The sequence below is a fragment of the Sorex araneus genome, chromosome 2 (genome assembly GCF_027595985.1).
Source record: "Sorex araneus isolate mSorAra2 chromosome 2, mSorAra2.pri, whole genome shotgun sequence".
NCBI classification, from domain to species: domain Eukaryota; kingdom Metazoa; phylum Chordata; class Mammalia; order Eulipotyphla; family Soricidae; genus Sorex; species Sorex araneus.
The window spans coordinates 308,212,515-308,237,859 of record NC_073303.1 but is presented as its reverse complement, the minus strand read 5'-3'; the positions used below and the strand labels follow the sequence as shown (position 1 = coordinate 308,237,859).

The following is a 25,345-nucleotide window of genomic DNA, read 5'->3' as shown; positions in this document are numbered from 1 at the left end:
TAGCTTGCCAGGCTCTCCTGCCAGGGACAGAGGAATTGAACCTGGGTCGGCTGCATGCAAGGCAAATGCTTTACCAACTGTGCTATTGCTCCAGCCACAATTAACTAATTAATAAAATGCTGGGTGGATAACATGAAAAACAACAACAGTGCACATGCTTCATAAATATTTTTAGATTTCTATGTGTGATTCAGTACTAATATAAACACTTGTATCACTTGTCATCCCATTGCTCACCGATTTGCTCAAGCGGGCACTTGTAAAGTCTCCATTCATCTCTGTCCTGGCCAGAGTAGCCCAATGGTGTCTCTTGTGAACTATCAAATTGGTCAACATCAGTCAATAACATTAGTGAGCAATGCTCATTTGACTGTGTTTATTCAAATCTTTCCAGGACTGTTTCTATACATAATATGTTTCTCCTTTTTTTTTAAAATGTAATTTAGGAATTTAGGAAGATAAACTCCTTGGGAATATACCCATTTATTGATTTTTATTTCCACAAACAAATGTTTCAACTTAATTTTAGCTATTTATTTTTGTGCAAAAGGAGGCACACCAGACTGTATTTAGGGCCTACTCCCAGCGTGGTACTTGGAAGTAACCCCTGGTGATTCTCAGGGTAACTCATAGGTACTGGGGATAGAATTCAGGGGATAAGAACTGCAACACAAGTGCTCTATCACTGAGCCACATTCTTGACCTTATGACCTCATTTAATTGAAGTCAAATTTAGCTAGACTAAATTTATGTATCAACTGTTGATATTGGGATATTTGTTGACAGAGAGAGAGAGAGAGAGGTTCTATCTCTGGCTCCAGCAAGTCACAAATTCCTTTAGGCCCTCAGTAATCTCATCTACATGACACAAGCAGAAATGGGTCCAGGTGATATCTGAAATTTTCACTGCTCTGCAGCTTTGTTTTCTTCTTTTGAATACACATGTAAGTTGCTATACAGCAGACACCAACCAAGCAAGTTTCAGGGGGCTGGCAAAGTCTTGTCACCCAGAGAGCATAAACACTGAAAAAGAACAGAGTTTTCCTGGCTAATGCCCAGCACCTACTTCAGTCCCAGTGTCCATCTCCTGGGAGTGGGTGGAGATGCGCCCCAGACCCTCGGTGGGGGTCCCGGCTGGGGAATGGCTCTGCTGCACCAAGTCTGGGAGATTGATGTGGCCGGCAAAACCATTGCTGTCACTGTGGCCAGATCGCTTCTTCTCTCCGGAAGTCTGAAGGAGCACAACACATGGAGCATTAGAGAGGAAGGGCAAGGGTCACAGAGTAATGCCACGATGCCATCCCTCACCATCTCCAAATGGGATGTGGGAAGGCCGCATTCAAATATTGAGCGTAGATTTAGTAATACAAAAGGAACTAAATTTGCTGATGTGCATTGTAGGGATTGGTGTTGAGTTCAGGCTGTTCCTGTAGTCACCAGACTGACCTGGACCCGGCCTTTCCTTTGAGAACTTTGACAGTTCTGGCCTGCAAATGACAGGAGGAACTTTTCTTTTTAATCTTTTTTCACAGGATAAAACAGACTCCCAAGAGTCTGAATGGCATATGTGATTGATGTTACTAGGAAACTTGAGAAAGAACCAGAAAGCCTCAATGCCCTCAGTGGTTCTTGGCAAATGACTCTGCCTAAAAAATGCCTGGGAAAGATGGCCCAAAGACTTGTCCATAGTCTTCACTAGTTTATTCTCCAAGTTGAATATTTCATCTTCTAAAGACATTTGGAGAGTTTGACCTTGAATTATCTTATTCCCCTTATTTTATGTGCACTGGGCAGCTTTTCCTGCTCAAAAGCTTAAAACCTTCTTAATATACCTCCTTCCCCCAGCCTCTCAGTAACATAAATCATGCACTGTCTCTGTAGTGTGCTGGGGTCCCTCTTGGTTCAGCACTGTTCTGCTCCAAGCCAAAAACAGATTCAGACACATCAGTTATGAAGAAAGACCTGAGAAGGCTAAGGGGAAATGGACCAGACAGGAGAATCCTGAAGGACTCTGGCAGTGACCCCTGAATCTTCCTCCTTCTGAGTCATTCTGTTCATTCAACCAGCACCTTAGAATGAAATAACTTTTCTGTGGCACATACACTGCTGGCAACACAAAGACAAATGAATAACAGCACCTCCAGGAGTAATTCCTGAGTAACTCCTGAGAGCCAGGACTAACCCCTGAGCATCGCCAGGTGTGACCCAGAAAGAAAAAAAAAACAAAGGGATGGCTAACGGATGTGCTGAGTGAAGACTTAGCTGTGATGGGGAACCCAAAGAGCTCTTCTGGCAGATGGTTCCCATAGACAGAGTGGCCTAGGATAGCTGGTATGTTTATCCTCAAACTAAAGTAAAGAAAACTATAGTTCTGTGGGCTGCAGAAGGGAGTAACAATGGACAGGTTGTGCATGAAAAGGGCAATCTGTGCATCTGACTCAGAGAACTAAACTAATACCAGCACAGTGTCAACTAAGTCATATTATAATGCATTTCATTTTCTTATTACTTCTTCAAACCTGCTTGAATTTTTACAGGTCTTTTAAACATTGACTTTCAGTGGGTTCCCACTCAAGATTTGTTCTTTTCCAATGAGAAGAGCAGGTACATGGGTTCAGTGACAGAAAACTCCAGGCCTCAAGGATTAAAGGATAAGTCAGTCCTTCTCATCTCCTCATCTGTATGTGGCCCTGGAGTTCCCGCCCACTAACTGTCTCCCACTGCTATTTAGGCTCCTTACAGCCATGATCCAGAGATGCACAAAAGAATCTTGGAACTGAGCAGCTCACTGCAGAGATTTCCCTAGACCCTAATTATCTAAAATTTTAGAATTCCAGGAGCGTGCAGCTGCTGCTCTTGTGGCCATGCAACGTCTTATTTATAAGGAGCAATGCAAAAGAGAGTATGGGGTAACTGTCTGACACGGGGGGGGGGGGGGCGGGGTGTGGAATAGGTGACTACTGGGGACATTGGTGGTGGAAAATGTGCACTGGTGGAGGGGATGGGTGTCTGATCATTGTATGACTGAAACTCAAACAGGAAAGCTTTGTAACTGTAACTCACAGTGATTCAATTAAAAAAAATTGTTCTTTTAAAAACACTTGAACTTAGTTCTATACTGATTCCCTCCTCTGACGGAGAGCATCTCTCTCTTCTATTTTTCAATAAACTTCTCCATTTTCTAAAAAATAAAATAAAAACCCAATACTTGGAAAAAGAAGCATTTAAACACTAAGAGGGCAAGAAGACTTGGGAGATCTCAAGAGAGAGGAAACTCACAGAGAATACTGGGGAATGCTTCTCTCAGAATGACTGGTCGGGGTCATATAGCAACCCAGTGTTGAGCCATCTGGAAGCAATTGGCAAGTGAAGAGGAAATACGGCTCCAAAATACTTACTTCAAACTACTGACTCTGTTGAAAAGGTTCAAACAAATTTTTTTAAAAATTAAATTTTCTATTATTATTTTAATTTTTTTTCTTTTATTGGTGTGTGAGGGGTCATACCCAGCAATGTTCAGGGGTTACTCCTGGCTCTGCACTTTGGTGGTGCTTGGGGGACCATATGGGGTGTTGGGGATTGAACCTGGGTCGGCTGCGTGCAAGGCGAACACCCTACCCACTGCACTATTGCTCTGGCCCTCAAGCAAATTTTAAACCATATTAGAAAACAAATGAATTTATTTGGAGCTAGGGAGTAAATCCATTCAGAACATTTTCTTTCCTGCTTTTCCCAAGTGACAAGTTCTTGTGATAAAGTCATCTATACTACTGATGAAATTGTTCATTCACTACCTTAGGAAATTTATAAGCCAGCATTCCACAGTGTCAGCTTCAGCAAACCAGCCCATTTTTCATCTTAGGTTTAAGTGAAAGGCCTGTTTAATGCCTACTTGAAAGATGTATCAAGGGCCTAAAACAAAATTCTAGAAAGTTGCTTTTTGAATAACCCTTCTACATTATCTTATCACCAGTGATTACTTCAAAGGTCTTATCTCAAAACTTTAGTTCCTTTCTTTCTTACAAAAGCAAGATACCTGCTGCCTTTTTTGTAGTGCAAAGCCACTTTTATAGTTTTCCAATGTTATCTTGGTTGAGAAGGAAGAATAATAAATGACTTATATTTAAGGCTAAGAGAACAATAGTGACTTATACACAGTAAAAGGAGACAGTAAAGTCACATAAAATAGTTAACATCCATCGACTGCCCCCCTATGTTAACTCATTTCATCTTCCATTCATATAGTCAGATACTATTATTTATGAAGGCTTCTAGATTATTTAAAATGATACAGGGAGACATCTAGTAACTTTGACCCTGTGCAAACAGTCATTCTGCTCTGTCCAGGCAGAGACCTGTTGTCAAACTTGCAGGGCAATGACAAGAAGGAGGAGATGACAGCTTCCGATTAGTCAAGGGTTCAGGTTAGCACAAACAGATGAGAGGGAGAATGTACACTCAACATATAACATTCCTAGAGTTTACAAAATAAAATCATCCAAACTGGTAAGGTGCAAAAGATCTGCCTAATTCTCTAATTTTTTCACTAAAATAGTTCACTGGCATTTTTAGTACACTAACTAGGTATGTGATATAACCATATCTTGTAGTACTAAAGAATTTTCTATATAAAATCCATAAGGAGAAAGTTTTGTGGGTAGGAAGAAAAACAAGGTCACTGGTGCTATTAATCATGTTTGTTTTTTGACACTAGTAGAATTGTCAAGAAAAAAACCTCCAACCTCATCAAAAAATGGGGAGAAGAAATGAACAGAAGTTTTCTCAAAAAAGAAATACAAATGGCCAAAAGGCACATGAAAAAATACACATCGCTAGTCATCAGGGAGATACAAATAAAAACAACAATGACATATCATCTCACATCACAGAGACTGGCACACATTCAAAAGAACAAAAGCAACCAGTGCTGGTGTGGATGTGGGGAAAAAGGGACGCTCCTTCACTGTTGGTGAGAATGCTGACTGGTCCAGCCTTTCTGGAAAACAATATGGACAGTCCTTCAAAAACTAGAAATTGAGTTTCCATATGACCCTGCAATACCTGTTATGGGAATATATCCCAAGGATGCAAAAGCACAGGAGAAATGACATTTGTACCTATATGTTCATTGCAGCACTGTTCACAATAGACAAAATCTGGAAACAACCCAATGCCCTAGAGCAGATGACTGGTTAAAGAAACTTTGGTACACCTAGACAATGGAATACTATGCACTATGCAGCTGTTAGGAGAGATGAAGTCATTAAATTTGCTTATACATGGATAGACATGGAGAGTATCATGTCAAGTGAAATAAGTCAGAAAGAGATGGACAGACATAGAAGGACTGCACTCATTTGTGGATATAGAATAACATCACATGAGGCTGAGTGTCCCAAGGACAGTAGATACAAGGGCCAGGAGGACTGCCCCATAGCTGAAAGCCTGCTTCATGAGCGGAGGGGAGAAGGCAGATGGAATAGAGAAGGGATCACTAAGAAAATGATGGCTGGGGGAATCAGTCGGGGTGGGAGATGTGTGCCGAAAATAGATAATGGACCAAATATGATGACCTCTCAGTGTCTGTGTTGTAAGCTATAATGCCCAAAAGTAGAGAGAGAGTATGGGGAATATTGTGTGCCATGAAGGAAGGGGGAGGGTGGGAAATGGGGGTATACCAGGGGTATTGGTGGCGGGAAATGTGCACTGGTAGAGAGATGGGTGTTTGTTCATTGTGTGATTGTAACCCAAACATAAAAGCTTGTAATTTCATTGTAAAATCATCTCACGGTGATTCAATAAAATTAAAAACAAATCATGTTTGTTTTTCTATCGTACGAAACATTTGAGGTTGCCAATTTTAGTCTTAGGCTCCAGTTCTATATTACAATGTGTAGAACTTTTACTGAAAATTTGGACTAATGTAACTAATCATACTGCAAAAGCTTAAGAGGCTTCAGAGAAGAGATAATCAAAATCACCCAATCATTTAGAAGCATCTCCTACTTCCAACTAATTCCATATATGTGTATAAGCACTCTGTGTGAAACTGTCAACTTAAAAACTTCAGAAATACACTTGTACAACATGGTTTTTGTGCTAGCTCACCTCTCGTATCATCAAGGTTCCTTCTCTTGAAATACTGCTGCTGAAAGTGTCAGCATGGGATGTCTCCAGCCCATGGGTGCCCACCATGCCCACGTTGTACTGCTCTGTGCTCCCTGGAGCTCCTGTTGGTCTGAAGGGAAAAAGAACAGTATTCATGCAAGGTATGGGAACACATTTCCTGTCCAGGTTAGTTCTTTCTTAATTGTGACAAAATAGACATAAAATAATATTTATCACTTTAACTTTTTTTTTTTTTGCTTTTTGGGTCACACCCAGCGATGCACAGGGGTTACTCCTGGTTCTACACTCAGGAATTACTCCTGGTGGTGCTCAGGGGACCCTATGGGATGCTGGGATTCGAACCCGGGTGGGCCGTGTGCAAGGCAAACGCCCTACCCGCTGTGCTATTGCTCCCAGCCCTACTTTAACTATTTTTAAGGTTTGCTTTTTGTGACCATACCCAGCAGTGCTTTGGGGCACGAGGGACTGAAACTAGGGTTACTGTATGTAGAGCATACCTTCCAGTCCACTTAGCTATTTTCCTGGCCCCCATTTTGACCTTTTTTTTTTTTAAAAAAAAAAACATGCTCAGCTATCTTTACTATATTCCATACTGTGTGTGTCTAGGGATTGAACCCACTGCCTCACATATGTTAGGCGCTGAGCCACACCCTAGTTTTGGGTTTTTAATAATGTGGCAATGATGCCTGAGCAGATGTCCCCCTTCTGCTGTGCCTTCCTCTCCGTCCAGCCAGAGAGCTTCCTGCTCTCCAAAGAGAACAATGGACAAGTCACATCTCATCCCAGCGGCCTTGGCAGGCTCTCCTGGCGCTCTGACCCCTTTGACCAGCAAACACTTGGAAAAAAGTATTCCAGTGCCTTTATATACCTCAAATAGGACCTGGTACTCTTTTTTTTATTTTATTTAAATTTATTCTTGAAAATTAATTTGTTAATGTATTATGTGTTACATAATTAGCCAGTTTCTTTTAGATTTAGAATGCACTACAATATTATTATAATAAAACAATAAATTGTGAAGTCTTTTCATGTAGACAAAAGTCACAACTGTTGATCCGATTCTAGAGTCAAAATTGATTAGATAAGCTCCAGGTATAAAAATAAATTTTATGTAAAAATCATTATGTCTGATCACGGGGTTATTAAGTTCTTGTCTAAGAATTTGTTAAACTGTTTATTTCTAGTCCTGTGTTATTATTTTGGTTTGTTGAGTTTAGCTGGCTTCTATGCTACTCGCCCATCTAATTTGGCAGGCTCCTACTGGAGGTTCAGTATTGAGGAATTAGAGGGTGTTTGGCTGCGGGGTCCAGAGACTTCATGATCCATGGTCCGGACCAGTGAGTTGACAGGTTGGTGCCTATGAGAGGTGGGCGTGGCTACCCGGGCTTCCAGAAGTATAGGTGGGGGAGACTTCCCACTGCCTACAGCGATTCCGAGAAGAGCCCCCAGATTTCTAGCCTGGGCAGCAGGGCACCTGTAATTATTTGCAGTTTGGGTCTCTGCAGAGAATATTCGTGAAACGGTAGAGTTAAGCTCTTGGCACAGTTGAAGGGATGGGGTGTGGGTTTGGCTGCGGAGAGCTTCAGCAGGGTGGGTACTTCAGCCTCGCTAGGGTACCCCAGAATTTTCAGCTGTTGCAGGGATGTGTTTCCATGAATTTTAGCTGCTTGGCACGCATCTCCTTGGAAATTTGTTGGTACTTGTTTTTTTCTTAAGTTTTGAGCCACATCCAGCTATGCTCAGTAATCACTTCTGCATTTTATGTTCAGGGATCAATCCCTTTGCAGTGCTCGGGGTGCCAGGGATCAAACTCAGAGAGGCTGTGTGCAAGGAAAGTCTCTGACCCATTGGTACAATGTGGTATACACACATACAGATAGGTAGATAGATAGATAGATGATAGATAGATAGATAGATAGATAGGTAGATAGATTTGTGTTTTGCTTTGATTTTACATGTTGGATAATTTCAATGGGGAAGGTAAGAGTGTCTTGGGAGCCTGGGAGCAGAGACTGGGGTTTCCTGTGTGTTCTTGTGATCATGTTGCACTTAGGATTCCTCTTTCAATTTCAAAATGCATGTGCACTTGTGTGAGTGTGTGTGTGTGTGTGTGTGTGTGTGTGTGTGTATGTGTGCCAAATGCTTACTTTGAAATTAATCAACTGGAGCAATTGAGAAATTGAATTGGATTGAATCAATGTAAATATGGATTAGAACTCAAATGTTTGAGAGGAAATGTCAAAGATGTCTTCTTAAATTTTCTTTCCTAGAAAGGGGCTCTAAGTATGCTAGGATGGGGGAAAGGGATTGCTGCAGTGAATTTCTGGCAAATTGTTAGATCAGTAATTGAGAGTATGTCTCAAAACTATGATTTCTTCAAACTTCTCATTTTAGATTGTGTGTAATTTTTACATTAAAAATATGTCATATTTAATTTTATTTACTTTTTGTTTCTTGAGCCACACCCAGTTGTGCTCAGGGTTAATTACTGACCTGCATGTAGAGGTCACTCCTGTTGAGGCTTGGAGGACGTATGTGCTGCATGGGATCTAATCCATGTCAGCCACATGCAAAGCTATCTACTATCTACTATCACTCTGGCCCTGTAAAAACTATTTTCAAGTAAAGTTTTCTTGATTAACTTTTTAAATATTTCAGCTAAACTCTTCTCCCATTTTTGTGCTTTCATTATTATTATTTTAAAATTCTAGTCACTGGTTCCAATTCTTTTTTATGTAAATGTCATAGCAAAGATTTAATATGCCATTTTCTATCCATACCCTTTCTTAAAGGCTTCTTCAGTCACTGCTTTTACTACGTCCAATTTCCCTGCATCAATTTTAAAGTTGTAAATTTTACTAATATCTATTTTATGCTAATATTTTACTCAACAGCAAATTTTACTATACAAATGTTAACCACTATACCTTATGCCAAATATTTTTTCTTTTTTTTTTTTCTTTTTTTTTTTTTTTTGGGTTTTTGGGTCATACCTGGCGATGCACAGGGGTTACTCCTGGCTCTGCACTCAGGAATTACCCCTGGCTGTGCTCAGGGGACCATATGGGATGCTGGGATTTGAACCCGGGTCGGCCGCGTGCAAGGCAAACGCCCTACCCGCTGTGCTATCTCTCCAGCCCCCAAATATTTTTTCTTAAGCTGCTTTTTCTGGGTCAACTTTTATACTTATGATTTTATGAGATAGAACTGCTTTATCAATGACATATTTATTTCAATAAGGGCCACATTCAGCATAGTTCCACTTGTAAAGCTGTTGGGTTTAGGCTGGTGGAACGTAGTGGCTCCTAGGGTTACCCTGGGTAGTGATGTGTGAAGTTGGGTGGTGGAATGTCACGCTGTATCAAGGATTGAACTCAGTCCTTAAATACGCAAGGCATGTACTCTACCACTTGAAAGAACTATCTTCCTAACATCTTTGATAAATGTTTATGATAAACAGTTGGGATATTTTGAATTTCATTTTGTATTATTTCTGGTAGCAAGAGACTTATGGATAAAGTATCATAATGCAGATTTCTTTCTTAGTCAATTCCCTTCATAAACAATGAGCAATTTCTCTTAGATGCTTTGTTCTGGTGGGTTGTTCTGTTCTATCTTATGAGTTTTCAATAAACATTGATTCATTCTTTGTATATTATATTAGTCACCACACCATTCATTTTTCTGTTGCCATATGGCTTTGTGTAAGACAATTGCTCTTTATTATGGAAAACCCTTGTATCTGAACATGCTCCTAAGCCCTTCTTTACATAATTATTTTTAAAAATCAAAAACACCAAAACCTTTTTTTAATTCACTTGAGTGAAGACTGCATTGAAACAGTTTGTCAAAATATATGAATTGCTGAGCAGTCAGCTATGAGAAAAATTATTAGTATGCTTAAGATGTTCTAAAAATTAATGTTAGAATTTGCTATCTTAAAACTTCAAAAGTGACTTTGACATTGGATTCACTCATCTATATAGGTTATGCTAAAATATTTTTTAAAACTTAGATTGTAAGTAATCTTAAAAATGATGTCGGAACAATTTGAGCCACAAAATAAAAGAAATTATTAAGGGGCTGGAGCTGAAAATACAGTGGATAGGGTGTTTGACTCGCACGTGGCTGACCAAGGTTTGAGCACCACAAGATGGGATTCCTGAATGCAGAACCAGGAATGACTCCAGAGCACTGTTGGATGTGATCCAAAAATCCAAAAAGAAAAAAAAAGAAATTATTGAATAATAATCGAATTATTATAAAATGTTGTTAAAATATTATGAAAATATTATAAAATTACAAAATAAATATCCATGTATCTGTAGTGATATAAATAAATGGAAGAGATAAATCTTAGGTGTCAATTTCAAATAAATTATGTAGATACTGTATTACTTTTCAGGACTGTAATTCTTTAAATGCAGGCTGTACATAGTGGCTTCCTTCCCGAAAGAATAGTAGGAGCCGAAACAATGAAGAAGAGAAACAAACATTCTGATGAGGGTGTAAGGGTTGTAATGCTAAATGTATGAAACCCTATAACTGACCATATCACAATATTGTAAATCACTTTGACTAAAGTAAAAACAACCAAACCAACCCCCACCCCCTCAAACAAACAAAAAAATCAGAACAGTAGGAAAGGAGGGGGGAAATTAGTGTACAGTGGAGAACAAAAGACAGTATCAATGGCTGAAGTCAACTGATAGTATGTTTCATTGTTACAATGTAAAATCTTTGTGATCTTTCTCCTCTGATCCATGACCCTAGTTTAATCATGAGAATAAAATAAGAATTCCAGTAGAGGGACATTCTAACTACTCCAAATTATTACTCCTCAAAACTGGTGCTCATCAAAAACAAGGGAGGTGGAAGAAACCACCACAATCAGGATGAATGTAATGTGAAGTGATAATTAAGTCACAAAATGCAACGTAGCATCCCGTTGGAATCCTGAGTATTTAGTCAAAACTGAAAACATCTTAAGAAACTATGGACTATGATTAAAATGTATAAATATTGTTTCATTAACACTGAGCATATGATAATAATAAGGGAATTTTTACACGGTAGGGATAGTAACATTAAAATTTGATTTGTGTTATATCAATAGATACAATAAAATCTAAAACTTCTCTAACAGTTTATTAATAATAAAGGAAAAAGTCAATAATTTAAAAAAACACTAGGGATAAAACTGTACAATTTGACATTACATGTATGACATTGTATAGTTAAAGTTATCCTTTCTCTAAAAATTATTTTTTCAGCATACAATGTTGTTAACATTTCTGTAAAGACAATAAAACAAAATATCTCAATAAATTAAAAGAAAAAATGAAAAATTTCCTGTAATTAGGTCACAGATTTAGAACAGTAATTTCCTCTAATTAGATTTGTCAAAGTGTTCCTGGAGGTATTGATTTAATTCGATCCAATACGAATTAAATACGAATTTGATCCAATTTATTGAACACCTGCGATATCAAAGGCTTTTAGTTTAGCATTGTGTAGTGATATAAAAATAAAAGATGACACATTTCCTAGAATTAAAGAAATAAGAATTCAGAAGACAAAAAACCATAATACAAATATTCAAATACTAAGCAGGATAAAAGTAAGAAAGTGGTATAAAAGAGGAATTAACTCTAATAAAAGGCATGGCATTAGAAAATATAAGAAAGGGTGGGAATAGGGGCTGGAACAATAGCACAGCAGGTAGGGCATTTGCCTTGCACGAGGCTGACCCGGGTTTGATTCCCAGCATCCCATATGGTCCCCCAAGCACTGCCAGGAGTAATTCCTGAGTGCATGAGCCATCCTGTAACCCCTGTGCATCACCGGGTGTGACCCAAAAAGCAAAAAAAAATGGGTGAGAATAGTCTTTTGTGGAATATATGTCCAGCCATTACAGCCCCAGGGCTGTAAAATATAGCACAGTGTAGGTAGAATATGACCAGAGCCATATGATACCAATCAATACTGACAAAGGAAGAAAGAACTGAAATCTTGGTGGGGATTTTGAGAGCCTGGGAAGCAATGGGTTCAGAGGCATGGCTTTCTAAATGAAGTCATGAAGTTTGCCTATAAATGGATGGACATAGAGAGTATCATGCTGAGTAAAATGAGTCAGAAGGAGAGGGACATATATATATATATGTAATGATTATATTCATTTGTGGTATATAAAAATATATATACTAGAAGACTAATATCCATGGTCAGGGAAAACAGGGGTTAGGAAGACTGATCAATGATTGGAATAACCACAAGGGTGTGTAGGGCTGAGGGTAGGTAAGATAGAGAACTGATATGTCAATAATAGTTGGGAATGATCACGCTGGACAAGATCTGAGGGTTAAAAGTAGGTAACGGGATATTCTTTATTACCTTTCAGTATCAATATTGCAAACTACAATGCCCCAAAGGTGGGGGGAGAGAGAGACAGAGAGAGAGAGAGAGAGAGAGAGAGAGAGAGAGAAGTGCCTGCCATAGAGGCAGAGTCAGGCAGGGGGTGGGGGTGGGGGATGATGGGAGGGAACCTGGGGACACTGGTGCTGGGAAATTGAGAAATGTACACTGGTGGAGGAATGGGTGTTGGAATACTGTTTGACTGAAACCCAATAATGAACAGCTTTGTAAGGGTCTATCTCACAACGATTCAAAATATATATATTTTTAAAGAATGGAACACAAAGATATGTGGCTTTCATTGTCCAAATTTAATTTTGAGAGATCCCATGAGTGTACTAGTGAGGTCTGTTCTGAAGCATGTGCTCAAACTTAAGGAAATAAACTGATGCAAAAGAATGGCTCTTGCCTTCTCAATCACTGTCACTGTATCATTGTCATTCCCTGTTGCTCACTGGTTTGCTCAAATGGGCACCAGTAACATATCCATTGTGAGATTTTTTTTGTTACTGTTTTTGGCATATCGAATACGTCACGGCTAGCTTGTCAGGCTCTGCCATGCGAGAGAGGTACTCTTGATAGCTTGCCGGGCTCTCCAAGAGGAACAGAGGAATCAAACCTGGGTCAGCCGCATGCAAGGTAAACAGCCTGCCCGCTGTGCTATCACTCCAGCCCTCTCAATATAACACAAATTAACTTACATGTCCTTACTTCCTTTCTTCTTATTCCATAAAGTTTTAACTATCTCCTGATTGTAGAAATAGTACATGTCTATCATAAAATTGGAGACTAACATAAAATTAATGTATTGCATAATTATATACAGAGTAATCATTTTTATAATTTTGATTCATTCCCCTCCATTCATAATAGTGCAATTGGTTCATTAGCAGATACAATCTTAGTTCTGTGCACTTACAGGTTATAGTTATACTATACAGACAAAACCAGTTCTGTTCATAGAAAAAAGGTATTGTTTTGTATGTTATGATCTACAATAAGGCTCAATTTCTGAGACTTTCTTTTGTCTACATTATGGTAGTAAAATGTGGCAATGCATATTTATTTATTTATTTTGCACAAAAGGTAAAGGTTATCTAACAAAAGCAAATTAAAGTCTAAAACCATATTTAGAAACTCTAACTCTAAAATGGGCTGGAGCGATAGCAAGATGGGTAGGGCATTCGCCTTGCATGTGGCCGACCTGGGTTCGATTCCTCCTCCTCTCTTGGAGAGCCTGGAAAGCTACTGAGAATATCTTGCCCACACGACAGAGCCTGGCAAGCTACCCGTGGCATATTCGCTATGCCAAAAACAGTAACAAGTCTCACAATGAGAGATGTTACTGGTGCCCGATCGAGAAAATCTATGAGCAACCTGATGACAGTGATACAGTGACAACTCTAAAATATTCTATTAAAGATGAAGTCATGAAATTTGCATCTAGGTGGATCAACATGGAAAGTATTATGTTAAATGAAATGAGTCAGAAAGAGAGGGACAGACACAGAAAGATTGCACTCATTTGTGGAATATAAAGTAACAGAATGGGAGACTAATACCCAATAATAGTAGAGATAAGTACCAAGAGGAGTACTCCACAGCTTGGAAGCTGACCTCACATGCTACGTGAAGAAGCAGCTCTGATAGAGAAGGGATCACCAAGCAAAGGGTGCTAGGCGGGCCCACTAGGAATGGAAGATACGGGCTGAAAACAGACTATAGAAAACATGATGCCTACTTAATACCTCTGTAGCAAACCACAACACCCAAAAAAAGAGATAGAACCAATGGGAATGTCCTGCCACAGAGGCAGGGTGGGGTGAAGGGGACAGGGTCGGGGTGGTGGGAGGGATGCTGGGACCATTGGTGGTGGAAAATGGGCACTGGTGGAGGGATGGGCACTCAATCATTGTATGACTGAAATGTAAGCATGAAAACCTGTAAGTCTGTAACTTTGTCTCACGGTGATTCACTAATAAAATAAAGATAAAATAAAATATTCTATTACTGTTATTTTTATAGGGCAATTGAATAGTGTGAAGTTTCTTAGATATACATGTGTCATACCATTGTAGAATAGGATGTACATTTTATACTCACAAAAATAAATAACTCTATCAATTTTGAATAAACACATTTGTATCTTCCTTTTCCCCTTTGAGTGTGCCTCATGTGCAATTACATACTTTCAATATTCTTTAACAGTGACTACTTCAATTGTATACATAGTCAATTCTTTAACAACTATCTCAAGTTTTCCCTTCACTCAGGCTAGTTCATGTATTACTTTTTATACGGATTACAATAACTGATGCAGTTCGATATCTGTTCTCTTTCCAAACCATCTTGCTGAAGTACTGTCAAATGTAACCCTGCCTATGTTACTCCCCAACAGGAGAGATTGTCTGAGGCTCTCCAATGGCACCCTGATGATGCACACTTCTTGGTATGTTTTCTCTGATCCACTTTCTCTCCTTACACCCTTCATCTCCATTAATCTCACCCTCGACTTCAACATTTCTGCTTGGGATTCTGACAGTTATTACCTCACTGTTCCTTTCTACCCTGAAGATAGGTATCCATCTTTCCTCTGAGTTAGACTATAAACCTTTGAAGCCAAAACTTAGAATTTCAGTACAAAGCAATGAAATATAAATTAAGCTCACTGAAGAATGACTCAATTCCAGATACATGCACATTGTTGAGTAGAGTAGAAATAAGTTTCACTTTTAGAGATGTCATAGCCCAGAGCGGAAGATAATATACAGGAAGTTATGTCAATTCAAAACACTACATGCAACTCCAGGAAGACACGTGAGATGCAGTGGTTGCAAAGAAGAGAGGTTAGGCTCTAGCAGGACTGGCTCTACCTATGCAGCTGGCTAAGAGTCGGAGATTTTTAAAGGGGAATAAGAGTACAAGGCAGCAGGGAAAAAACACAGCATGGTTTATTTGTGGAGGAATTAAACGAGTTGGCCCTTTTGCAGTGAGGGGAGGTCACAGACTCACCTTTATAAGATGGGAGGGTACACATCACGCGAAAGAAGAAAGAGGCTTAAAAACCAAATAAGATTGTTTTGTGGCTGTGTTTGGTTATTCTTCCAAATATTTATTTTATTTTGGTTTTCCAGGTGAAAGATCAACTCTTCTCTAATGGTAATATAAACTTTTTGAAGGCAGAACTCATTCCCAGTGTCTAAAATCCCTAAGAATGGTAACTGATACATAAATTAAAGTTTAACCAATCTTAAATTCATAATCCGTCCTCTTCCTGTTAGATGTATATTCGGTGTTTAAAGAAAACTCAAAACATCCATTAGAAGAATTAATCATTGCTGAATCAAGGCAAAACTGAAAGAAGAAGAATATTCTGCAGAAATGTTTTGGATTAATGATTTTGCCTCTAGGACACTTTTGTTTGCTATTAACAATTTAATGCAATTTGTTTTAAAATGTCATAGTTTAGTCTATTTATGGTTGCAAATAATTGGTAATCAAGAGTAAAAGAACAAGTATGGATTTTCAGCTTTGGTAATTGGATCTGGCTTTTGGAATTTATTGCATGTAACAGTTATTAATCAATAAATATCATTCCTGTCGACTGGTCAATCCTCTCTCTGAAGCCCCTGCTGTACAAGGCCATCATATCTGGCTTGAAATGGTATCTTCATTATAGAAGTGATTGTAGGGGAATGACTAATATTAGTTGCTGAGTCCAAGAAATCAATGAGTATAAAATACAGAAAAGTTCATGTGGCCTCCTTTTGTTTCTTTGAAGGAGGAAATGAAATATGGAAGTGTAATAAAATGAATCTGTTGGCATTCATTTGAGGAAACCTTAAGTCAAGAAGGGACGGTTGGTCATAGGCTTCATTTTAATGAAAAAAAAATAGTATCACAAATAAAGAGGTAAAGGCTATAATTCAGGAAGACAAAATACTGGGATAAAGATTCAAAGATAGAACCACAAAATGATGACAGAACCTATGTGAAAATGTCACAAGGAATACAGAAGATGAGGAAAATCATTAAGAGGAACATATTAGAACCCCAATCTTAGAAGTTTCTCTGTAGGATTATTTGACACCTGATTTTTTGGTTAGAATGTTACCCCCACCCTGACAGGTGCATTTCTTATTATTTAGAGGTAGCAATGGGCAAACATATGTTTTCTGCCACACATTTAAATCTCTAAGGGTTTTTTGCCCATACATTCATTCATTCCTATGAGAAAAGCACATGTCAACATCTGGCTATCAATATCATTTGTTCTGGCATGACAAGAGTCAAGAAATCATCACTGAAAGGATTGTTAATTCATTAAGAGTTCCTTAGCTCTAGAAATGCTTTTTATTCCAAGTGATGGTCTATGGAGAGATAAAGAACTATTATCTAGAGAATTCTCACATACCAAAGTTAATTGATCCTACTAGAGACTCATAGTGATTTTATGTTTAATAGTCTTGCTCTTCTGATTTGGAGACCTAGCATTTACATTCTATAATTGTAGCACTGTAGCACTGTCGACCCGTTGTTCATCGATTTGCTTGAGCGGGCACCAGTAACGTCTCCATTGTGAGACTTGTAGTTACTGTTTTGGCATATCGAATACGCCAGGCTCTGCTATGCAGGCAGGATACTCTTGGTAGCTTGCTGGGCTCTCCAAGAGGGATGAAGGAATTGAATCCGAGTCGGCCAAGTGCAAGTCAAATGCCCTACCAGCTGTGCTCCAGTGCTAGAATTAATTAATTAATTAATTAGGCTTTTTTTTTTTTTAGGTCAAACTTGATGATGCTCAGGGGTTACTCCTGGCTCTGAACTCAGGAATTCTCCTGGCAGTGCTCAGTGGACTATATGAGATACTGGGAATCAAACTCAGGTTGGCTGCGTGCAAGGCAAATGCCCTACCCGCTATACTATTGCAATGGTTCAACATCCTATTTTTTAAAATCAGCCCACTTACATGAGTCTGGGTATGTCACTGACAGCCACCGTCCCATCATGGGTTTCACTCTCCCCATCTTCCTCCTCTTCATCACTGCTTTCTGACTCCTCACTGGAGGAGGAGTAATCAGTCACCTTCTTCAGTGGACGATTTGTTTCTTCAATCCGGAGTTCTCTTAATTCTTTGGCTAATGCCGTCAGGTCCTACAAAGGAAGAGTTTGCTCAGTGTGGGTGAACTGTAGATATGACCAAAGCTATATCTCAGCAAGTCAGTGCTCCCGCTTAAGCAACAAGTAAAAAAGCTCTCTCTATAACTGTTACAAACATAGTTACTGCATGGGATTAAAAAAACAATGCTTGTAGCATGTAGAAACTAGAAAAGAAAGATGAAATAAATCAAAACTTTGTTCAAAACCAATTGCTAGACTGAGACTGTTCAATTCCAAATAAATAAATAAATATATATACATGAATGTGTAAACACATGTGAATACACATATGTACAAACATTAAGTCCTCATTTTATTTTGGGAAGGTGAAGTGATCACCCTCAACATTAATGGGAAATTACATGAGATTATAAATTGTTTCCCAGGATTTTGATATTCCTGCCCAAGCCATACTTATGGACTTTTCCCTGTTATGACTGCTACTGTACCAAAATCTAGCATCAGTTACAGAACAGAGCAATTCCCAAGGTTCCAGTTATTACAATGACTTAGTTGGTATGTCATCATTCCCTGGAGAGCAGAGGCACCACATCAAATAATGGCCCACCCCAAAGCCTAGTGTCACTAAAATAGACAGCCATAGAGCTCAGTTAATCAAGAGGAATAAAGCATAAAAAGATAGGAAAGACTGGAGGAAAGGAATGGGAGGGAAAGAGGAAGTAAAGAAGGAAGGAAGGAAAAAAAGATAAAAGGAGTACTCTTCCAGAATGATAGGTGTTTCATTTAGTTTTAAATGCAGTCACCTGGCAGAAACCCTGGCAAAGAATACAGAAATGAATATGCAAACACCCAGAGGAAGAGATAATTTTCTCAATTTCCCAAGAGTATGATGAAACCTTTAGCCTTATGGATATGATGATGTGGTACTTAATCACCAGGCATATTGCAGGCAGTGTGCTAAATATCTGACTATCTTTTATTTGACATGCTTTCAGAGCAATGCAGAGGGAAGCAGTTCTGCAAAAGCATGGCCGCTCTAATTTGCATGGGTTAAACTGCCCATGGCACACAGCATGCAAATGAGGAAAAAGCAATTTGACATCAGTCTTACCATTTCTCCCTATATTAGTGACCCATGTGGGAATCAGAGCATTCAGTGAAAGACAGGGGGTTAGGGAGAAAAAAACTCATTGAAAGATACTAAATCCCACAGTTCTCTTATGGCCATATTCTCTCTTTATTTCAATCCAGAAATGTATTGGTTCCATTCAACTGATGCAGAGTAAAGCAATCTAGGTGATTTTAATAATGTTTGATATTCTATTCTACTTGGTTAAACAAAAAAACTGTGATAAATGTAAGTTATAATAATAATAATAATAATAGTATTTTGTGAAGACAACAAATCATGTTACTTTTCTAGACTGGTTAAAGCTAAGAAGAGAAATCCTTTAAATTGTTTTATTTTGTCTAGAAAGTAAGTTAAATAAAGGAGTCATTTTAAATTTTATCAAAATCCAAACAACAATAACTGTTTTTTGATTTATTTTGTGTCACACCCAGTGGTGCTCAAGGCTTACTCCTGGCTCTGAGCTCAGGTATCACTTCTGGTGAGCTCAGGAAACCATATTTGGTGCTTGGAATTGAACCTGGATTGGCCACATATAAGGCAAGTGCCCTACCTGCTGTACTATATCACTTAGACCTAAATTTTAAATTTGTCCTGACATTTTTGAATTGTATCTCTATGAAAAGAGACATTTATGAAAATTCAAATCGTGCATTTTCTACACAAGCATTTTTCAGGGCTTTTATACGTGTGGTCACATGCACAGAGACATGACCTCAATCTCAGTGCCTGTATTTGCTCCAACTGTGAAAATGAAAATAGAATTGAAGTAAAAAGACTCAGTGGTTATTAAATGTAATGCATAGCATTAAAAAAGAAAATTACTGCATAGATAAAATTTAATATAAATTTATTTCTGGTTTCTTGATTAGCCAAATCAAGTACATTTAACATCCAGATTTCAGTTTTTATTTCTTAATTTCCTGTGACTCTTGCCATACTTATTTATTGTCAAATAGAGAAAAAAGGGAAGTGTATTCTATACTTGAGTATGTTTGAAAATACAGTTTATGTAGTTTTTAAGGCTATGAATAGAAAAGGACATTATAATCTTCCAAATCAATAATAATTCAAATTAGTTAAATTTATTTCGCACTGTGTTTTCTATATGTTAGATCTAAGTTAGGTGTCATCAATGAGTACAACTAGCATTTAAGTATGTTACTGTCATTGAAAATACACATCATTAAAATTTAAAGAGAGAATATGGTTTAAAATTTTTTGTACTGTCCATAGTTCTGAGTAAAATATATTAGATATAATTTAGTTAAATTAATAATACATTTCCATATGGATTACCTTTCCTTTTATTTGACACTTTAAAATAAGACAAAGGAAACAAGTAAAACAACACCTATTTAAAATATTTGGCAGGTCAAAACCTCATTGATTTAAAGAAAGTCTAATTTGTTGAAATGACCAATGTTTTTTCTAAATCCTACATTTAGAAACACTTTTATTTCTGATTTGCTTTATAATTTCACTTTTAATTAGATTCTTGTGTGTGGGCATTATTTAAAAATGATTTTTCCCCCTGAAATAGCAATAATTGCAAATTCATTTTAAGTTTAATTAAACTTAGTGTGGAGGTGAATAATAAAAAACCTAAAGGTAATAATAATGTACAACCCAAAAGTTGTTCCTTAGGAAAGAGAAATTAATCTTCCATTGCCAATAGCCTGTGCATTTAGCTCAAATGTTGTTCCTTATTCATTCACTCTGAAAAATTTACAATAGCAAAGTTATAGGAAACGGACATGTTCTAAAAAAGACACCATTGAGTTCAGATCCATTTCCATACATTTTATTTTTTGACAATACCAATTTTCTCCATATAATGAGATTTGTGGTAATTTATTGCTTGGCTGTTTCAAGCCTGGAGCTAAAACGTATTAAAAAAAAGAGCAGAAAGTTCTGTTTAGCATGAAAATAATTGAAAATGTAAAACAAAACATAAAATAAAGTAAATGGTAAAATATTTGACTACTGAGAAAAAATAAGAGTTTAAAGAGACTCTTCTTCTTGATGGTTTCTTTGATATAACACTTCTTAGAATCATCTTAATATAATTTTTCTTTCAGAAAAGCTTATTTGAATTGATGGTTAGAAATACTGCACTCAAAAAGGCACTTTTTCAAGTCTCTTTTAGAACAATATAGCTTATTTTAATTTCATTTCAAGTCTGAACTAGAACAATAATAGCTAAACATTTTAAGCTATCTTTTACTTATTATAAGAATTTATTTCCTTTTTAGACATTCTAAAGAGATGACATTGTGGCACTCAATCCTTATCTGAGATATAAAGGAGCTGGGCCACTAGTATTCTCAAATGTCCAATCTACAGATATTCCCTGGAATTTTCCAGATTTTTATATGTGAATAAAAAATTAGTGATAAAGGCAGTGTTTGTTCTTGCAGCTAATCCTTATGTCATGTATTTAACTGTGCTAACCTATATAGGTGTGGACACCTCAAAATATACCATTCAAGGGTGCAGATTCTTTGAATTGAAATTATTCAAGGCCCAAGATATCCAGGATAAAGTAATGACTTAGGTTTCTATTTCCTAAATAATTTAAGTAGAAGACTAAAGGAAGAACCAACATCCTAAATAGTTACAACATAGTAGGAGCTAGCTGTGACTGACAGTGAGGAACCTAAACTGAATGTATTAATTAAAATCCCTCCCTTTCCTGTTGTTTCTACATGGCTTAGCAAATGTTTATTTTCCTAACCTGTAATCTTTCTTATCTTCCCATAAGCTTTTATTACCTTTGAAGAATCATTGGCCCCTTTCTCCTTAGTTCATGTATATATTTGTAAATATATATTTATAAATGTACATGTAATTATAAATGTATATATGCTTCTCAGTTTTGCCTAATTCTTTATGGAATTCTTATGTATATTCTCCAACATATGTTATTATTTTTGTGTTTTTACTGGAGGGGAGCTTGGGGCCCGTACCTGAGCTTGCTCAGGATTTATTCCTGGTTCTGTCCTCAGGACTCACTTTTAGCAGTGCTTGGGGGACTACATGTAGTGTCAGGGATGAACAGGGATCAGCCCCATATAAGGCAAATGCCTTAACCCTTGTACTATCTCTCTCGTTTCTAAATTTTTTTAAAATCTTGTTAATATGCCTGATATTAGTTTGCCAACCTAGAAGAATTTAGAGGGAAGAGGGAATCAACTCTTTCCCTGACATTAGTTATACAAAGACCATGTTTTCAAGAATTTTAAGACTTTTCAATACCATACTATCAAATAGAAAATTAGTCAGTAGAGAGGAAGTCATTAAAAAAATCTAGAAATGGAGATTGAAGAATGGTTTAATTTAAAGCTTAATTAAGGTTTAATTCAACTGTGGCACAATTGATATTTGGGGCTAGAAAATTCTTCATTGTATGTCTAGAACCATAGGATCTTGTGCATTAAGGATGTCAAGTGACATGTCTCAGTTCCAACTACAAGATGCCAGTTAGCACTACTTTCTAGCTCCAACGTGAAAACCAAAACTGCCTCCACACTTTGCCTAAGGTTTTCCAGGAAATGAGGAAAGGTCCCTGATCAAGAGCCATTGGGAAGGGAGAACCAAGTAATTTTGTATTTTTAATAATTTTGATCATATATAATTAAGGGATAACATGAACAGAACTACTTGGAGGGATAGTTTTTTTCAATTACGCAGTCTAAAGGTTTTCAGGTGCAGTTTACACCCCTTCAGTTAGATATAATCATTTGTATTTCTCTTGCTCCTTCTTATCTATCTAGTGTCTTAGAGTATATCAAAATAACTCCAATTTAAAACAAAATAAAAATTGGTATATCAGGTTTAGCTGGATGTCTCATTCTTTCTTGCTCATCAAGCTCTTGACTCATGAGATTTGCTTTGAGTTGTTTGTCCCCCGACCCACATCCCCCATATAATACACACAGGCATTTTATTGGCAGCCATATCTTCAGAATGTCTTCTTTTTCTTCAATAGTTTGGAAGAAATTTGCAAAAGTTTTGAAATTACCTGTTCTCACTCTTAGAAGGGAAAGGGGCAAGGCTACAGCAAAGAACAATCAAAAACACCATCCTTTTTTAACTTTCTATAAATTCATCCACATACTAGACATGTAGACTATCACTATTATATAATCCTTTGGCTATAACAAGTTTCTAAATCACTCTGGATGTGTGGTGATCATAATTCTGAAAAAAGGAAGCCTTTTAAAAAAGGATCAGTTACAGAGAAACATGCTTCTCCACCTTCTCAAAGCTCCATGTCTTTGAGTCAAACCCTGAATGAGGTTCACCTCTTGTTACACGGCACTTCAAAATTCATATAATGCTCTATGCCGATGATATTGAGTAGTCCTAAACAATCTTTTGAGTTCGGCAGGACAAGAATTTTTTGTTTGTTTGATTTTGGACCACACATAGCAATGCTCAGGGCTCTGCATTAGGGCCAGTTCTAGGCTCGGAGGACCATTGAACCTGGGTCAGCTGTGTGCAAGGCAAACATTCTACCCGCTGTATTATCTCTCTGGACCAAGAACAAACATTTTTATCCTCATTTTGGAGATGAGGAAACTATGAGATGCTAGAGATACTATGAGACTTGTCCCAGTCAGCTATTTACTGGGGGAGTCAGAATATGATGCAGCATTTTTCTCCCAAAGCCAGTGCTTTTTCCATATCATTTCACAAAAAAATGGTGCTCAGCAGAGCCACAGCCTAAAAGCCATATGCTACTGTTCAATTTCCATGCACTTAGGGCTCTGCAAGAACTGGCTCTTAAAATAAAACTACACTCGGCTGTATTCATGCAGTTCTGACAAACAGCAGTAAGGCAGTCATCCTTCTTAGCAAGGTACCTAAGATTGGCAAAGCCATATATTTTTCTAATGGAAAAATGTCTTCATAGATAAGGAAATAAAGTCACTTAACTCACCAGGATTCATTAACTACAGTTGATGTTGGTGCTGATGCTGTAGTTAATGTCCCACAAAATTAATCTAACAATACCCGGTAACTCCTTGCTCACAAATCACACACTATAAATTTGGAGTGTCTTAGAATGATGCCTCTTTTCTTTGTTAGTAAAACTGCTGAGATCCCTCCCCTAGCAAGGCTGGCAAGCACAGGGTAAAAGCTCTGGTTCTAGTATTGGAAGATACTTAACTGAGAAACTATGCCAATAATCACGCACTAATGTTTCTTTAATCTAGATAGGAACACTGGAATGATGGTATTTTGACTTAAAGGAAGACCTCTGAGACTTTACACCATATCTGAGGGGCTCAGATGGGCTATTGTTAAAGGGGCTCTCTTGCCAGATTACTCAAATGAGTGAAGCATAAATCAACTGGCCACCTTTCTAAATGTCAACAATAGGAAATAAGTTTTATATTTACATATTGTGAAAGCATGATCAAAAAAGGTAATACTAACCTCATCTATAGCTTTTTTATAGCTCTGAGATTAGAGGAACCCAATCCAGAAGAATCCATAGAAGGAAGGGAAAGCCAGAGGTGAGGTAGCAGGTAAGACACAAAATGGGTATCATTAGTACACAATCGATAAACAGAAAAGGGTAAAGAGAACCTCAACATGAAGTGTTGCAAATTCCATTCATCATTACTCACTATCTAGCATATCCTTACTTTAAAAACTTCATGCACATTACATCGGAGAATCTCTGAAAATTTAAATAAAATAAGCAAGTAGTAATTCATTCCACATTAATTTTCAACTTTCAAATTTTAGTCTCTAAGTTTTTATTTCTTTCTGTTATTTGGGGTTTATATGTCTTATTGATGTTGTGACTTAGTTTCAAATTTTCAGATTTCCTCTCATATCTTGCTCATCAAGTTCTACTCCAGAAAACACAGTTGCAGATATATTAAATGTAGAAAAAATTACGTTAATTCATACAAATATAGTATGAGGGGAAATGCAGCATGCAAGAGAAAAATCAAAGAAACTGCCCAAGTTTCCTTATGTGTTGGTTTCGACAACTTTTTTGCCAAAGTTGCTGAATAGAAATTAAGGAAAGGTGTGTTATGTCTCCTCCTGTTTTATTCTCAAAAACGTTGCTAAAGATTATTCAAATATGTAAAAGGGAAATAGGTGAACAATTCAAGATCTGTTCAGTTTTTTTCCTTGTAGATGTTTCTAAGCATCTGTTTTTACTAATAATAGTAATCTTTGTTTTATAATAATAAATACATTTCAACCACTTTATCAGGTAGGTTCTCTGCTCAGTTAAGAGTTCAAAGTTCTTTGAAAGAAAAATACTCACAGCTGGTCGACTAGGTCGGGTTATGTCCCTGGATTCTTCCGGTTTCACCTTAGAAGGCTCATGTGGGAGCACAGGTGATCCTTCTGACTTACTGTTGGCTGGAAGAGAAAACAGAAGGCCAAAAAAGACAATGATTGTCAAAAAGTGTTGGTTCAATTTTCGGAGTTCTGGTGAATCATTTCCTGCAGAATGACTCAGAGGATAGTCAATCATTTAGGCTCTTCCTTAGGTATGTCTGTGAAAGAATAGCATTTTCATTT

At 37.5% G+C, this 25,345-nt stretch overlaps 1 protein-coding gene across 5 annotated transcripts in view; it reads right to left on the bottom strand.

Annotated features, from left to right (window-relative positions):
- Window positions 1-25,345, bottom strand: part of TNIK (TRAF2 and NCK interacting kinase) — a 460,339-nt gene that overhangs the window by 27,214 nt on the left and 407,780 nt on the right. For 3 of the 5 annotated variants that reach the window (XM_055125449.1, XM_004618863.2, XM_055125451.1), the window contains 5 exons: window positions 25,086-25,183; window positions 24,236-24,259; window positions 17,510-17,694; window positions 6,109-6,238; window positions 1,067-1,231 (listed from right to left, as the gene is read on the bottom strand). In XM_055125449.1, the coding sequence (XP_054981424.1) occupies window positions 1,067-1,231; window positions 6,109-6,238; window positions 17,510-17,694; window positions 24,236-24,259; window positions 25,086-25,183 (602 nt within the window). The remainder of the gene's footprint in view (window positions 1-1,066; window positions 1,232-6,108; window positions 6,239-17,509; window positions 17,695-24,235; window positions 24,260-25,085; window positions 25,184-25,345) is intronic. The other 2 variants (XM_055125450.1, XM_004618864.2) reach the window with 1 other exon arrangement.